Raw genomic sequence first — 18,575 nt, 5'->3', positions numbered from 1 at the left:
GTTTATGTACTCTTCCCACCCATTGTTTTCCACAGATCCACGATACTGAGTGCCCACCTTGCAAACCAATATTGCTCTTGAGCAAACCTCCTTTAAGGCATATAGTCACTGGATCATTTTCCTAGAGGTCCACAAAGCTTGGAGTCATAGCTTGTGTTCTCGAAGTTTTACTTGCATCAAGTGCCATCCTGGCATTCAAGTACTGCTGATTGCTAAATCACACTTGTTTAAGTTATTATGGGTAACTGCTATTGATGTTCTTCATCTCACATTGCTGCAGTCCTTACTTATGGGTAGTCCGCTGTCCTCGGTCGGCCCGAATACCGGCCTAGATCTGACATCAGAGCGTCAGGGTATAAAGGCGCATGATCGGCGTCATATCCTCAGTCTTTTGCCGCATGGTCTCTGAAATTTTCGTTTTCAGAGTTTCAGACCGATACCAAGTTGGGCTAAGTACCCGTTGGGGAATATTTTTGTTTTTCTTGCCTCAGTTACTTACGGATGTCAGAAAAAGTGAATAATTGTATTTCTTGTGGGAAACAGATACCGCATAGGGATTACCACTCGCTTTGTATTCCTTGTTTGGGACTAGTCTGGTGTCGGTTTTGTGCTAGGTTTAATGCGCCACTATAAAGCGGAGGTTAGATTGCACTAGGTTAGTCTTTGGCAAGAGGTGTAATTATAATATGCCGCCGGATGTTCCGACTGCTTCAAAGACAAATCTTTAAAGCCTAGGCAGGATGATTCGTCCGTTGGACGCTGGACCTTTAGAAGCTACCGCTGAACAGGTGGATCGGCTGAAGTTTCTGTTGAGTCCCAGGGGGAAACTTTGATTTTACAAGATGTGGCCTCTCAGGAGGCAGGTCAGGCTGAAGGGGCCTCTCAGGTTACTATTCTCCCTTCTATGCCTAAGGTGGTTAGGCCTTCTGCTACTGTTTCTAAGGCTCCTTCTAAGGGCAGGTCTGTTTTGCCTTCCTCTGGTGTCAGTTCTGGTTCTTCAGGGTCTGTGCCTAAAAAGCACATGCTTAAAATGGCAGAGGATTTGATTACTTTAATTAGAGGTTCTATGCCCCCTCCTGATAAGAGGCCCAGGATGGAGCCAGAGTTGGAAAGTTTGGAGCAGGCCTCAGATGATTCAGAGTCTTCTGCTGAAGACATTCAAGATTTCCCTCCTTATTCTGATTCTGATGCAGAGGATTCCACTCTGCTTCTCCTCCAGAGGATTTTTCATTTTCAGAAGCTCTGCATTCCATGAGGGAGCATTTTAAGTGGGAGGAACAGGATTACTCTGATTCACGGAAGAGGCTTAGGGAGTTCTTGTTTTACCACAGACCGGACAGGTATTACAGGGTGCCTGAGGCTCATAAATATCTGTATAAGAGTCCTAGGGCGGACCCAGAAACTATTAGTCAGGGGCCTAAGGGTGTTAGAGCCTCTGTTGTTAAGAATTCCTCTGGATAAGGAAGCTAGAGCTTTGGATAGATGGGGTAAGAAGGTGTATACCTCTTCTACTTTAGCAATGAGAGCTTTGAACTGCCAGTTTCATATGTTGAAGTATCAGAATTTCCTCCTTTCTCAGCTAAGATCTAAAGTGGATGCTTTGGCAGAGGGCATAGAGTGTAAGAATTGCAGGATTTAGTGCACGTTTCTGAACAGGTGGGTAAGCACTCTTTGCAATGTGGTTTTGATGCTTTACAGGCTTCTTCTAGGGTGGCTGCCACTTTCAGTTATTCGTAGGGCAGTAAACACGCCTGGCTTAGGATCAGAATTTGTCTGAGCATGTTAAGTCTAGAATTCTGGATGCCTTACAGTTTGAAGTTTTGTTTGGTCCTCCTGTGGAGTCAGTCTTAAAGAAAATGGAAGACAAGGCTAAGTCTATGCAGACTGTTAAAGATTTTTGCAGGTACAACCTCCAAAGTTTAGTGTAGAAATTGGCGTACCCTAACTTCTGATTCTCAGTCTAGGGGTAGATCTAGGCTTGGTAGGGGCAGAGCTCAGAGTACCTTCAGGCCGAGACAATGGAGTTCGCCTGCTCAATCTGCTGGTGAGCAGGGGCCAGTCCTTTCGTAAACAGGCCCAATGACCTGCATTTCAGCTGCCAGATTCTTCTTGCCGGGCAGCTCCTTTGGGAGGAAAGTTGGCTCTTTCAAGCAAAATTGGCATTTAGTCACCCAGGACAAATGGGTATTGGACATTATAAACCGAGGAGTTAAGTTCTTTTTCCACACCATGCCTCTTTCAAGGGCATGCCAGCGTCCCTCCCTCGCAAAGGATAGAGGCTCACAGACAAATTTCTTTACTTCTTCAAATAGGAGCTATACAGCCAGTTCCTCTGTCAGAAGTGGGCCTAGGTTTTATTCTCGACTGTTTCTAGTTCCAAAGAAAGGGAACACGTGGAGACCAATTTTGGATTTATCTATCCTCAACACTTACCTGGACATTCCAAAGTTCACGATGCTGACTTTACAACAACTTTTACCTCTGTTGGGAAAAGATCACTGGATGGTTACTCTGGATCTCAAAGAGGCTTACCTTCATGTTCCTATCAGGCCCAGTTGCAGGAGGTACCTGCGTTTTGGGCTGGAAATTTACATTATCAGTTCTCTGCATTGCCCTTTGGCATCTACTGCCCAGAGTGTTCACAAAGGTTCTGGGCCCAGTGATAGCATCTTTCAGACTAAGAGGAATACAGATTTATCCTTATTTGGACGACTGCCTGATTATTGCACAAGAAAAGGCCGAACTTCTTCATCATCTACAGTATGTGATGGCAGTGTTAAGATGCCTAGGGTATTCTGTGAACGAAACAAAGTCCAGTCTAGTACCCTCTCAGGACATGTGCTTTCTGGGTGTGAGACTGAATACAGCTTCCCAGATGGCCTTTTTGACCCCGGACAAAAGAAGCCTTTCTCTTATTTCCAGCAAATGTCTCTCTGGTCCAGGCTGACTGCAAGGACAGTCCTTCAAGCCTTGGGGTTCATGGCATCTATTCTGGTGCTTTAATGCCAAATTGCATATGAGGAAGCTTCAATGGTATCTCAAAATGTGTGGACACAGCACTGCCAAGATCTAGACACTGTCATTCAGATAATACCTTGCATTCAGAAGGAGTTTTTGTGGTGCTCAGGAATGTCACCTAAACAAGGGACTCCTGTGACCAGCCAGAGCGAGTCAGATTCTAACGACAGATGCCTCGGACAAGGCTTGGGAGCACCTCAATGGAAAATGGGTGGCCTGTCAAACTCCAACATTTGCATATCAACTTGAAGGAAATGTTAGCAGTCCAGTTTGCATTGATGGCTTTCAAAGATTTACTTCACCCAGGGCAGGTGTTGATTCAAACAGACAACACTACTGTCATGTGGTACATCAACAAGCAGGGGTGAACCCATTCTTATCCTCTTTGCAGGCGATGATTCTGTGCTGCTCTCAATCTACACCTCAATCTTCAGGCAAGGTTTCTACCAGGAGGACAGAACTCCTTAGCAGATGTATTGAGCAGACAAATAGTGGATCCTCACGAGTGAAATTGGATCCTCATGTATTTCAACAGTTGACAGTGTTATGGGGAACTCCAGACATAGATCTGTTCGCTTCTCACTAAATTACCAGTTGCCAAAGTTTTGCACAAAATGTTTCATCACACAGCTCGGAAGGTGGGCTCTATCATTCAGTTGGAACAATCTGCATGTATATGCCTTTCCTCTGCCTCTTCTTCCCAAGGTACTTTTGAAGGCCAGACAAGACAAGCCAACATGATTTTGATAGCACGGATTGGCCTCGACAACACTGGTACCCACTACTGAGGAGTTTAGTACGAGAACCTCCATGGCCTCTGCCTTTGATTCCGCACCTTTTGTCACAAGAGGACAGTCACTTCCTCAAGATTCAGTCTCTGCATCTAACAGCCTGGCATATTCTGTTTTAGACCTGGAAGGTCTCAGCTTCCACAACAAGTTTTGAATGTTATTTTGGAGGCCAGGAGGCCTAGTACCAGGAAAGTTTCTGGATAAATGGAGGAGATTTTTATTTGGAGCAAAGGAAAGGACCTTGATGTCTCCAAACCTGATTTAAGTGTTGCTCTTCAATATCTTACTGAGCTATTGGACAAGGGTTTGTCTTTCTCCTCAATAAAGGTTCATGCTGCAGCCATTTCTGCTCACTATGATTGTGACCCTCCTTTATTCTCTCATCCTTGGTTTAAGCAATTTTCTTAGAGGGCAAAGAAATATAAGACCCACGAAGAGCTCCTACTCCTGCTTGGGATCTCAATTTTGTGTTGGAAAAACTTACTCTACAACCTTGAGCCTGCAGCTACTGTCCGAGTTAAAGTATTTGTCATGGAAAACTGCTTTTAGGTTGGCCATTACCTCTGCAAGAAGGGTTTCTGAATTACAGGGGCCCCTCATGGCAGTGGAGCCTTTCCTGATTTTTCATAAGGATAGGGTATCTTTGCGCACTAATCCTTCCTTTATGCCTAATGTGGTTTCTAGTGTGGCCTTAAATCAAACTATTCATTTGCCACTTTTTATGCAAACCCCCAAAATAAAGGGAGAAACTTTTGCATACTTTGGATATTCACAGGCAGTTGCGTTATTTGAGCAGGACCAAGGAGTTCAGACAGTCTCAGCAATTGTTTGTTTCTTTTGCTTTGGGTTCTGGGGTAAACCTGTTTCAAAACAAACTATTTCTAAATGGATTGGGTTTTGTATTTCTTTCTGTTATTCCCATCATGGTAAGGAGATTCCTGCTGGAATCAGGCCTCATTCCACTAGGGCTACTGCTACTTCTCCTTTCTAAGGGGACAAAGCTTTGGAGTTCAGTGCATACCTTTTCTAAACATTACCATCTTCCTCTTTATTCTAAGTCTAGGGCTGGATTTGCCACAGCTATTTTACAGGGCATTTTAGCGGCCCCTAATGCTTTATGATTTTACCATCCTCCTTTCCGTTGCTTTGGGATTCTACCCATAAGTAAGGACTGCAGCAATGTGAGATGAAGAACATAGTACAGTTTTGTACCATAAATGTAGATGTTGAAGATCCACATTGCTGCAGTCCATTACCCTCTCCCCCCTTCCCACTGTAGTTTGACTTGGTGCTATGCTTTAGGTGATGGTTGTTGTTGGGCATGTTTTGGGAGGTATTCTGTTTTGGCTGTGGTTGTTTAATTGTTGTACTTGTTGTATAGCAAAACATTTGTGGGTCTCCCTTACTTTTTTACATTAGCAGGACTTGGTTTATTGTTTGAGTTGTAAGAGGTGTTTGCCTGGTCTATACAAGTTGAGAAATACATAAAAGGACTTGTAGTATAGTATTTATTGGCCAGAGGGCTTATTAGTAACTTTTCAGGGTTTTTTTTATATGTTGCTGTAAAATTTGTGTTTGCATGGGTTTAGCAGTACCATGTATTGCAGCAAACACCTAGAAAGTGAATTTTCCCTGTAGAATGGTCCATAAAACTGTACACTGTTAAACAGCAAATTTTAGCAAATAACTTGTGTGCTGACTAGCTTTGTGCAGCTAGCTGGGTGTTGAGTGGCAGTACACACAGATTAAGTTGAATTCAGTATTGTGTAAACATTACAGTTGGTACAATTTAGTAGTGTTTTGCATAATCTGCCCCACTAAAGCACCCTTATTACCTTGCACCAACAAAGCAATAACCTCAATACACCAACCTTGTGCAGCTCACCAAAGGACTGCACAGTACGGTTAAGCAATTTCATAACTTCTCTGTAGCCAGCTTGGTAAATATAGGCATCTTGACACGATAGCAATTGACTCAACCACTTAAAAAGAAGCAGACATTGTATGTGCTAGGCGTACTTACCAATGACAATGGAGACTAAACTCTTGCATACAAGCCCACATCAGGTTGTCAAAACCCCACAACACCCACCTCACGTAGCACACAGCAAACATAGAGTAACATATGATGAAGCACTTATAAGCAATCTTTCCAAATAAAGATAGCCTGCAACACCTACTGTCAAAGCAATGCCTCAGTAAAACCCAAAGGTAGTTAGAAAAAAACACCTAACACCACACATCATACTCAAGAGTCCCAAATATTAAGCCCTTAAGACAAGAAAATACACTTTTCAGATATGCTGATGCCCAGGTTGAACAAGAATTTAATTGTTGCTCATCTTGAGCGAGGATCTGCCAGATCACATACACACTCAAGTCATTACACCACAGGTACCAGCATGATTCCGTTATTGTCCATGTTAGGTGTACATGACCTGAGATGTACATCCCTGGACTATATGAAGAGAGACATTTTGGAGCTTTCAGGCTAGTATGAGGCTAGCATTGACAGCATATTACCATCACTGATGATGCCACAATATGAGCCAAAAATGATTGCTTCAACAACTGTGTGACTTTCTGGTGTTAAGTTTAAGTGGATTCAATATTTGTCAGCTTGGGAGGACATGGATGGTCTGCACCTTTCCCCTCTAGGCTTTTGATTACTGGCTAAAACTTTATCCACACCCATAGTGCCTTTTTATGGCAGTGTCAAATTGACAAACCTACAATCATAGCAAAATCGGCTAAACTGAGTCTCAGGGTGTTATTGGTCAATGTCAGCAGCCTAAATAAAAAAATACACTCCACCAGTATCACTTAATATGCATTATCTCTGCTGAAGTAAACGTCATCTGAATAATTCCACATTAAGGAACTCTATAATTATGAGGTTGCTGCTAGAAAACAAATTTACACTTCAGTATTCCATCTACAAATTCAGTGCCTGCTGCCCTTGAAGAATACATTGCATATGTTACATTAAAAAGTTGGTAAGCTGATACTGTTGTAATAGGAATAGATGACAAACCAACAACAGGTTTTATAGTCCTTAGGCATCTCATCCAAAGGACGACACATTCAGGGCTGCAAAACCCTTCCCCCTTAAAGTACAACACAGTATCAGCAATCCATCTACATGGTGTGAGAATAAAACCCTCAGCCTTTTACATCAAAAGCAAGTATGCTCCCTGTTGTGCTACGAACACTGCTTTCAAATTTTATAGCACGAACACTGATGAGCATTTGCTACACAAAACAATTGTAGGAGGTGCAGCAGCTCACGCTAACTTCATGGGTTCTCTTTGTAGGCCAACTGGCTGTTCAGTGAGTTGCATAGGGATTAACATTTTGTTGTGGAAGAGTTTGCCCAAGTGTGGGGTGGTGTTGAAGGTCTTATTGAGACCCTTACAAGACGCAATTTATTTTTCAGGACAGCTCTTGTAACAGATTTTCTCCAGGAGTTCTCTACTCTTACTCCAAGCACACACAGCCTCCTGCCCTTTTACTTCAGAGAAGCAAAAAAATAAATAAATAAAAAGTCCCTACTGATAGCTCACTTTGCTTTAGTAATCTGACACCTTGATTCGTTTTACCACTTCAGAGAATTCATAATAACTTTCTAATGCACATTTATACCATATGCCATAAATCTAACCATATGCCTGTGTGGAAATCAGCACTAGTCAGGCCGCTGCTCGTACAATACAAGACCAATAAAACATTCCACTTTTGCTCATTATCAGTATTACTAATATTAGGTAAAAATCTATGAAATAAAATTTCTACAATCAGCTATCATCCGACCTGCAAGAATATCTTTGAAACTGAATGGATTAAATTCAGGGAAAAGTACGGTAACCACTCAGTGAAGCCTTAAAGAAGAAATTCTGCTAAACATGGACAAAGGCAACCTAATGTGAGCCCTATACCTTGATGTCCTATTTGACTTTGTTGACCACTCCCACTCATCCACGTTCTGATCCATCTCTGGTAGCAGTCAGTCCCCATTCCTCGGCACGATTCAGAGATTTTTCTGCCCTTCAGATTCTTTAAGGTAAATAATGGATTGGTAACCCCAAAAGATTCTTCTCTTCAGTAAATGGTCTCTACTTTTTTCCAATTTTTATTAATCCCATTCTATCGGACCTTTACCATCTGAAGCCCAAAGTTTTATGCTATCAGTTTTAATACTTAGTAGAGCTTATTTTAAAGACAAAGTATTCAAAACTCAATAGGTCACCACTGCATCGATATTATAAAAAACAACACCTCAAAATGGAGTATAATGCTAATCGTAGTACTGTGCTAAATGCTGCATGCATTTCCCTTACTCAACCAACCATGCTTAACAGCCTCTTGCCATAACCGTCCATAGCCAACTGGTTGTTGCACCAAGATAAAGCTTGCAAAGGCTAATTCAGAGGTTGAGGAAAGTCAACATACAATGTAAAATAAATACGATATACCAAAAATATTGCCTGCAACAAAGATGAGCTGACAGCCACTGCATCATAAAACACCCAGTTTCCCTTGCAAAAACAAGAACAAAGCTGACACTTCAGCAGTAAAATAACTGCTCAAAAGACAAACCCACCTCCTTAGAAAACAAACATGGAAAAAAACTAAGGGTAATGCTGCTCAATGCCAGAAGTCTAAATCTCAAGATGCAGGCACTCAATGCACTCCTCAGTATGGAAAACATCGACGTCTGTGCAGTAACTGAAACTTGGTTCAAGGCTCCTGAGAGCATCCCAGCGCTACCAGGCTATACCTCGTATCATGCTTTTCGGCCCCAAAACCCGGGCCGAACCACAAAGGGAGGGGGTGTGTCCATATTCATCAAGGACACCCACACCTCCAGGTTATTAGCAACACATGAAGCATCGGAGACCATACAGATGCAACTAACCATAGGCAAAACTGCTATACAACTGGTAGCATGTTACAAACCACCCTCCCAATCTCAGGAACCCCACTCAGCCTTCCTGAAGACGTTGGAGGATATGAATGTATCACAAAATACCATCATACTGGTAGACTTCAACTACCCAAACATAGATTGGGTACATTATTCTAGCCCTAACACCCTAGCCCAAAGGTTCTTGGAATTCATAAATTCAAATGCACTGGAACAACTAGTCACCTCTCCCACTAGGGGAGATAATATACTAGACCTGATCATCACAAACATGGGGACAAAATGCTCCACACCGGAGGTATACCCCTCACTAGTGAGATCTGACCACAAACTAATCACCCTGGATATACATATCCCACTTCCATCCCCAGCACAAAAGACCACAGTGAAAAACTTCTCAAAAGCAGACTTCACTCTTCTTAAGACTGAGATGGTATCCTTTAAGCCCACTGGGCCAGTGGATACCACATCCCACAATGCCGAATCCTTCACAAATGCTTTCTATGGACATCTCCAAGAATGCATGGATCATGCAATCCCAAATAAATCCAAGTCCCTCTCCACCAAAGGCAAGCGCCCTGTCTGGTGGACCTCAGCCATTAACAAATTGTATAACAAAAGAAGGAAGCTACTGCACGACAGAGCAAAATCCCATAAAGGGAAGACATCTCTGATCAACATTAGCAGAAAACTACGTGTTCTCATAAAAACATCCAAGGCCAACTTTGAGAGAAAAATCGCTAAGGACACTAAGGATAACCACAAAGCCTTCTTCAGCTATGTTAGAAACCTGGGCGGAAACCCTCAGATATGCTCAGAGTTAGTTCACAACAACAAAAAATACACTGAACCCACAGATATTGCCAACATTCTGGCTGACAGGTTCAGTGCAAATTTCTCCCCTCCTTCACCCCCAAAAGAAGAAATACTTATCCCAGCTGAATGTAATCTCCCTGTCATCTCAGACGTCCAAGTGAGAACCGCCCTTAACAAAGCTAAAATCACAGCATCAATGGGACCTGACGGTATCCCGGGTTGCATGCTACGTGAACTCAGAGGAGCTAAACCCGCACATAAAAATGCTATTTAACCTTAGCCTTACCACAGGATATGTACCTGAACACTGGCGTACAGCAACAGTGGTCCCACTCCACAAAGGGGGTACCTCTACAGACCCTGGGAACTACCGGCCCCATAAGCTTAACCAGCCTGGTCTGCAAAGCTATGGAAAGAATCATTATGGAACTCATAAACAGAGACATTGGGGACCTACAGACACTTGACCCCACCCAGTTCGGCTTTGTAAAGGGCAGATCCTGCCTTTTGAACCTGGTAGACTTTTTCGAAACAGTCACTAGAGCCATTGATGAGGGCAAAGCAGTCCATACAGCCTACCTGGACTTGGCTAAGGCCTTCGACACAATACCCCACTCAGGCATCATAGATAAGCTCAACAGCTTAAACGTAAACCCTTATGTCACTAGATGGATTGCAAATTGGCTAAAGGACAGAACCCATAAAGTTAAAATCTCTGGAGCAATGTCAGACTCAAAGCCAGTCACAAGTGGTGTCCCACAAGGATCTGTCCTGGGACCCCTCTTGTTCGGCATTTATTTCTCAGATGTTAAAGCAAACATGGGAGGGTTGTGGCTGACAAAGTTCACAGATGACTGCAAACTAGGCGCCATAGTCGATACACCAGCGGACACATACATCCTACAAAAAGGCCTCACAGAAACGGACAACTGGTGCCGGAGTCATGGCCTTAAACTAAATGCCAAAAAATGTATAGTCATCCCCTTTGGGAAAAACAAAGTACCCACAAATTATCACATAGACTGCAACCCACTGAGTATGGAAAAAGTAATCCGAGACCTAGGGACCCAAGTCGACAGCGACCTCTCATTTGCCACCCACGTTGCCAAAGTGGTTAGAAAAACATTCTACCTTGCACACCTTATCATGAAGGGATTCACATCCAGATCCAAGGATGTCATTGTACCCCTATACTCCTCCCTCATCAGACCCATGATTGAGTACATTGCCCCATTTGGTATGTACCTCACCCGGCATTTGCAACAGCTGGAGAGACCACAAAAGTACCTCACCAAGAGGATCAAGGGTCTCCAACATATGTCTTATTCTGCCAGACTAAAGAAACTCCAGCTCTATTCAGTAGCATACCGCCTGCTCAGAGGTGATCTGTACCTGACGTACAAGGCCATGTCCAATCAGGAACTGATGGACATGCTCCACCTCAAAAAATCCAAATCCATCAGGACCACGAGAGCTAAAGACTTAAACCTTGGCACAAGTATGAATAGGACATGCTGGAAGGATAGATTCATAACTCAGAGGCTTCCCATGCTCTGGAACAAGATCCCAGTTCATGTTAGGCAGAGCCCCTCACTGACTCTCTTCAAGGGAAATCTTGATGAGTGGATGGGAGATCGTAAGTTTACCCCAGGGGTCACATCTGTGTCACTACTAGACAGGGGCACAGTAAACTAATTCTATTATATAAGGGGACCTTCACTGTGTCACTACTAGACAGAGGCACAGTATTCTAAATCTATTCGGTACATTTTTGTACCATTTCATGGGGTGGCGAAAGCCACATCACTATGGCTAGGCTTACAAATGCCCCAGGGCAGATAGCCTAGTACTAAACTATGACACTATGAAACTATGATGCACTAAAATCAAGTAGGAACTGTGAAAATGTGCATCAATAATTGAAAGTCAGCAAAAGCATGATAAAAACTTAGTAAAATCAACAGATAAATCAGCACTGCTTTATGAAGCTGATATTGCACTTCTGCACTGTTGTGTTTTCATTTTAAAGAATTCTCGAGCAAAGAAGATGGGTAGGGGGGGGGTGACATGACTAATTTTAGTGAGACAGAGAAAATATGATGGTTTGCACATGATTTCTGATACAAGGTGGTATTTGGGAAGTTATTGGGTACATCTTACATGTTTTTTTTTCTGTTTCATGAGTTGACTCTTCCAGATTGCTGAAGTTTTTCCTACACCCTTACAGAAAAAAATGATGCACCGACTTGTTTATAACATACTCCTTAGGAACCCCAATGCAAGATATGTCTTAACTGTAAATGGAAGTATGCCTCAGATGTTTGTAATTATGCTAAACATACCTGTGGTAAAAGAAAAAATCTTCACCGAAAACACTTGTGGGATCATTTTATTTTACATTTGTTAACCGGGGGTGTCTGAGCTGAAAAGGCCCTTTTTCAGCAGAGGCCCTGGGAGAAAAGCTCCACATAGAAAAATTACAGATACATTTGGTTATTTAGACATGATCAGTATACACACAAATTACAACAGACATGTTTTTACAGTGGTATGCAGCACATCAACAGTTACAGTGGAGAGAGCAAAAAAATATTTAAAAATAAAGGTAATTAATAGATTTGTGGTATACAGCTGAAATTTGGAACATAGGTAGAATACATACATAGTACACAGGTACAGTACATACATTGTAGATTAGCCAGTGTTTGTGAGTAAGATTGAAAACTATTATCAAGTACTTGAGGTTTAATATGTGTACCTTATCCGCTTTCACTAGCCTGGGGAGCAATCGTGGCACTGCCTACTTTGCTTGAGATGTTGCTTGATGAGGTCTTTAAAAGGAGGCTTTGGATGATGTGTTTTGAATGCTAGTGGGGATAGAGTTCCATTTTTTTAGCCACTGAACTATTATATAGTGCATCTCCAAAGCTATTGTAGCTATTGGTGACTTCTAGTAGTAGTATGATAATCTAAGAGGCCTTTTGGCTGAGTGATGTTGTACTAGGTTTTTGAGGGCAGGACACTTATTAGGGAAGTAATAGATCGAATGACAGAGGCAGAGCTGATTGTAGGTTAGGAGGTTGGGCAGTGGAGCTGTCTCAGAGTAGTACAGTGATGAGTTCTATATGAGCAGTTTGCAGCAAAGCGGGCAATTCTGTTATAGCAGGCTTCCATTTTGCTTAGTTCAGTTTTGTTGAGATTATTCAGAATGGGAGATGCATAGAGCAGGGTGGATAGAAGTTGGAAGCGACCAATGGCTGATCTTGTGTTGTTGGTAAGAAATGGTTTGATACGGTAGTGATCGCAGTTTGGCATGTACTTTTTTAATAGTTAAGTTGAGATGACTATCAAATTTTAGGTGGGAGTCTCTGGTTATTCCCAATAGCGTAGCCTGTGCCACTGGAGTTATTGGAGTAGCATTTGTGGAGTAGATAGTGAATTGACTGTTACCAGTGTTTTTGTTAGAACTGGTTATAATCATAAGCTGAGTTTTCTTTGGATTGAGGATAAGTTGGGCTTTGGTAAGGTAGCTTTCAGCATCAAAGAATGCTAGTTGTGTTGTTTGCAGGAGGGTGGGAATGTTTTGTGCAGCACAGATTAAGGTAGTGTCATATGCGTACTGGATGATAGATGCATGCTGTGTGAAGGTATGGAGGTCATTTGTGAAGATTGTGAATAGTAGTGGTCCTAAGATAGAACCCTGTGGGACTCCTATAGTTATGGGCAGCTGAGGAGAGAGAGAGAATTTTCCCATTTCACAGCTTGGTACCTGTCAGTTAAGTAGCTTTGGAACCAGGTAAGAGTGGAAATTGATAGGTGATATTGGTTTAGTTTGTTTAGCATGATTTGGTGCGAGACTGTGTCCGATGCTTTGGACATATCCAAAAAAAGAGTTGACACCTGCAGGCCTTCATTTTTGAGACTGTTTACTGTGTCTGTGAAGCAGAGGAGGGCTGTAGTGGTACTATGGGCAGGTCTGAAACCATGCTGATTAGGTGACAGGATGTTGCTGTCTAGGAAATATTTTAGCATCTGGGTATGGATGCATTTTTCTTGGATTCTGGCCAGGGGGGAGAGTAAAGCAATGGATCTGTAGTTAAGTTCAGTGGAGGTCCCACCTTTATGTATGGGTATAACATAGGATATTTTCCAGAGTTTGGGCACATAGTTTTCAGCAATTGATCTGTTTATGAGTATGGAGATTGGGATAGCAATAGCATCTGCTGTGAGGTTCAAGAAATAGCTGGGGAAGTAGGTCGGCTGCTGCTGTTGAGGTTTTTAGTTTGGAGAGCATGCTTTTGATTAAAGTGGTGGTAATTGTTTTGAGGGTAAAGCTTGTATTAGTGTTTGTGTTGGGGGGGAGAGTGAGGAAGGAACTGTCCTGTGGTACTAAGGATAGAATTGAGTTCACAAAGTGGGAGTTGAATTGTGTTTCGATGGGAACTTTAGTGTCAGTGGTGGTTGGTTTAGGGGTAGCCTTTTGGGGTGGGTTTCAGTAGCTGGTTTACATTTTTCCAAAATTTTGGGGGTTTGTGTTGGTATTTAGTTTATAATGTTGTATAGTGGGATTTTTTGCCCAGCCTAATGCATTTTTTTTGCATGATTGCGCAGTTCTTGGTACTTAAGCTTTGTGTGCGTTTGTTTTTTTATAGTAAAACCAGGCAGTGTCTCTGGACATGAGGATTTGTTTGGTTTCTTTACTGAACCAGGGGTTTGTAGAGGTTCTAACCTTGATTTTGCGCAATGGAGCGACAGTGTCTAGGTGTTGTAGAAATATGCTACAGCCTGGTCAAGTGGGAGGGTTTTTAGGGGGGGGGGTCCATTCAGAGTTGGAGAGTAAAGTGTTAAGGACTTCAGGAGAGAATTTTTTTGTGTTTCTAGTGGCTATATAGTTAGTGGTTTTGCATATGCTTGTTCTACGTATAAAGTATATTATGTTGTGGTCACTTAAGGTGTCTGGGAGACTGCCTGTGTGGGGGTACAATGTGGGGTTGTTAGCACCCAGTCAAGGATGGATTCCCTTTTAGATTTTTTATCACGTCTAGTTGGAATTTGGACTAGTTGCTGGTAGCCATGGAGATTTATTAAATTACTTGGTGGTTCTGATATGCAGGTGAACCAATCTAGGTTGAAATCCCCCAGAATAAGAGTTTCTTGTGAGTATGTGGAAGAACACCAGGATAAGAAGTCTTCTAGGCTAGCAGGTGTATTTACCAGGTGGAATATAGATCATAATTGCGGTGGTGACCTTTTTGGGGTGAAGCTGACGTTCTGAGATAAGTATGTCCCAGTTATTGGGGGAGGAGTGGGAGTTTGGTAATTGACATACAGTTAAGTTGGACTTGTACAGTAAGGCAGTTCCACCCCCTTTATGAAGTGGTCTGTCTTGTCTAATGATATTGTAACTGGTAGGGAGAACTTCTGACTTAGCTATGCTTTTATTTAGCCATGTTTCTGTTAAAACAACTATGTCTGGGGAGTAGTGTGCTATTGTGGCCTGGAGTTCATGTATTTTATTTTTGATACTTCTAATATTTAGCATTAAAAGATGGTTGGATTTGCTGCTGCTGCTGATTTGCCCAGGGATGAAGATAGTGGGGGTGTTCTGTTCTGACATTTGTGTTGAAGCAGTTCATGTTGGACAGGATGGATTTGGGCCTGGGTTGGGGTTGATATCCCCACTTATGGTGAACCTGGTGTTAAAATGGTGATACAGATGTTGGAGTTTGGTTAGGAGTGTGAGGAAAGTATTGTGTTTTTTTGGAGTAGGAATGAGAGCATATGTGTTTAGTTCTGAATTGGTCCTTTATGTAGTTCTTGAACAGTTGTGGGCAGATATAATGTGCGGTGTCTTTATTTGAGAGTGTATAATGTAGTGTTGTGCTTCTAAGTTTAGGGATATTGCTAGAGTGATAACTTGTGGTGTTATAAATAATTATGAGAAGACAGACTAGACTTAGTTGTGTGATAGTCATGGTTATAAAGTTTAAGTTGGTTCTAGGTGTGGGGGGGTCTGAATAAGAATTATAGGGTTGCACTATATGTGGATGGGTAAGTAGTGTGGGTGATGTAAAGAATGTCTAGTGGGAATAAGAGTGATTGGGAGTATTTTGTGTGGAGCAAGTTGGTGTGGTATAATGTGATATGATTTGAGGAGCTGTGATTGGTGGAGGTGATGTGAGGGTGAGCTGTGGGTGTGGCTGTGATTACTATAAATGTAGAGGCTGCGGGGGCAGGTGGGAATAGAGGGTAGGGGAGTGGATAGAGCCCAAGCATTGGCTAGGGCGAACGGAGCGGGGCAGAGCCCACCAAGACAAGAGTAAAAAAGTATTACTTTACAAATCTGAACACTTTAAACAAATTCCTGAGGTCTAATGGCTTACCAGCAAGCAGAATGCAATTGCTGAAGAGCACTTGTGTCCTGGTGGGAGACTAGAAATTTAAAGATGGGTCCATGCTCAGCAGGATTCTAATATAGATTTAGTATTTGGGGAAGGAGCTAGCACAAGAGGTGTAAACCAGGTGGAATGCAAAGAAACCAGAAAGGCAATCGGTGGAAATCAGTGAAGGCCTCAGAGGGGATAAGTAATAATTCAAACTACCTGTAAAGTGAAGGAGAGAAGAGACTGCAAAGTTTATTAAGGTTGGGAGTGTGTCTTCACATTGACTTGCTGATTAGTAACCAGTTTGTGCACAGATTAGAATAGGGAGATACATTAGCAATGAAGGGGAATGTATAGAGATGCAAATAAACAGGTGGGTCTCCAAGTGATACAAACTAAGGCAGAAAGCACTGAGAGGGCTGCTTGATGGTTAATTTAGTCACAGGGATCTGAATTAAATGTATACTGTCTATTGGACAGTTAGGATTACTGCACTAACTGGGGGGGGCGGGGGCACAAGGCTACAACAGTTTTATTAGCACGCTGAGAACTACTAAGAAATACTGTTAATGTAATAGCTTCACTGTCATAAAACATACAAGTAGAATGCCTCGGTGGACTGACCCTGCTCTTGAGGCTCAAAATGTATATCCTTGTTTAGTTTTGCAGTACTGCTTCCTCCTTATACTGTATGGGTGGAGTGGTAGCCGCAAACTGCAGATTTGTTTGAGTGTGCTCAGCAAGCAGAATGCAATTGCTGAAGAGCACTTGTGTCCTGGTGGGAGACTAAAAATTTAAAGATGAACAGGTATCGTAGTAATCCCAAGACAAAACAGATGCGTTTAGCAACTTCACTGAATAGAGTAGTTCCCACAGTCAATCAGCATTGCATTTTTATTGGCTGCAGGAACCAAAATTAAAAGAGCTCAGGCATAATTAATGGTGTGGGTGTTCCTAAGGCAAAAGACTGGATGCGGCTTGTGGCCGATTTTTGGGCAGCAACTGAGCGAGAAGTGAAAAATAACATGGGGTGTTATTACCAAACTGTTTGAGTGCCCATACATTCTGTACAGCTCTGCAAGACTGTGATGTGCTTAAAAATGGCTCACAGTACGGGAGCTGTAAGAATGCCTACCGAACAAAATTGTCAGTCATGATTTAGGATAGCAGAAGGAGTATGGTACAGTATTGCATTCAAAAGCTGGGGGAAAAGGGACCACAGAAATAAGAAAACAAGTGCAGCAGCACGTGGTGGTCCTTTAAATAGGACATGCTGGAGGGACAGATTTATTTCCCAGTGAATGCCACGTCTTTGGAACAGGCTACCAATTCATGTGAAACAGTACCTCTATGACACTGTGTAAGAGGAACCTGGGCGAGTGGATGGGACACTGTAAATTCTTAGCGGGGATAGCACCTCCTGGACATGGGGCAGTCATCACTAAATGCAATCTTTGGTGGTGACTAGCCTTTTCATATTGTTACATTGGGATGAAGTGACTAGGCTTAAAATGACTTTTGGGTCGATCGCCTAATAATCTACTATGATCCTATTATCTTTCTAGTGAAAGAACATTGTTCCTGTTTTATCTGTGCTTAGGTTAACAGTAAGGATGCCTGCAACTTTTCTTAAAATTCTGCAGTTAAAATTGTGGAAAAAAAGTTATAGGCAGTTTGGTTTTTAGAATTTCAGCTTTGGAATTCAGTTTGTACCTTATATTCTACAAGCAAGAATACTGCACATGTTTTATGAACTTAATTCCACATTATTTTAACATGTGAGCACGTAAAGGTTTCATTTTTTGTGTATTTTGCTTATGTCAGTGTAAATTGCATGCTTCTACCCATGATCTTAGGTGAGGGTGAGCATGTTTTAATACGGTTATTTTTAGCAAGCACTAATTGTCTTTGAGAAGAATAGTGTTTCAGAACCAGAATGGTAATTCAAAAGATTTTTTTTCTCATATTTAGAGTACTTGTCTGTCAGTTATTTTTCATGTTTTTATAACTAGATTCATTATGTTAGTAGACATTATTTGAGAGCTGTTTATATATTTTAAAAATGAAGAGAAGTTTTTATCCCTCCCATAGCTGTTGCCTTTGGCCGTGCCTCTGTAAAAAGAAGTTTCATAATTTCATATAATTCTTTGTTTTCATGAACAGCATGATGCTGCTGATGTTTCATATGTTCCAAAGGGCGGGGTCATTCCTTAATTAAGATTACTGGTGATGATTTTTGCCAGAGCATAAAATAGGGAAATCTGGCTTTTGTGATTGTTTTTTTTTTTTTTTTTCATCTAGAAATGTATGTTTGTTTTGCAGGTTCTCCTCTTTGCCTATGGATCTCTACACACCCTCCAAAGTGAATGATTTTACATTTCTCGAAGATGTAAGTATATCTGAATTGTATTTATTTTCCCATGTTGATAGGATCATATGAGGTTAATAGGCTATTGGCCATAGGGCCTTTATAAGCTTAGCCATGTTTTACCCTTGATTCCCTCACAGACTGAGAGAAATAGCCTACATTAGATTGCAAATTAATGATTAGCACAGACTGCCCCTATCCAAGAGGGACATAGGTGAAACCCCTGGGGTGAATTTACAGTTTCCATCCATTTGTCCAAGTTGCACTTAAATGGG

The 18,575-nt window shown here is 42.0% G+C and overlaps 1 protein-coding gene across 1 annotated transcript in view; it reads left to right on the top strand.

Annotated features, from left to right (window-relative positions):
* The window catches only part of HAUS6 (HAUS augmin like complex subunit 6), a 2,286,143-nt gene that overhangs the window by 1,620,440 nt on the left and 647,128 nt on the right, over nt 1-18,575 (top strand). The window contains exon 13 of the mRNA XM_044060364.1: nt 18,255-18,321. Coding sequence (XP_043916299.1) covers nt 18,255-18,321 — 67 coding nt within the window. The remainder of the gene's footprint in view (nt 1-18,254; nt 18,322-18,575) is intronic.

This window comes from Protopterus annectens, chromosome 2.part0, assembly GCF_019279795.1.
Source record: "Protopterus annectens isolate FY-2018-M chromosome 2.part0, PAN1.0, whole genome shotgun sequence".
NCBI lineage: Eukaryota > Metazoa > Chordata > Ceratodontiformes > Protopteridae > Protopterus > Protopterus annectens.
This window is presented reverse-complemented; position numbering and strand designations above follow the sequence as displayed.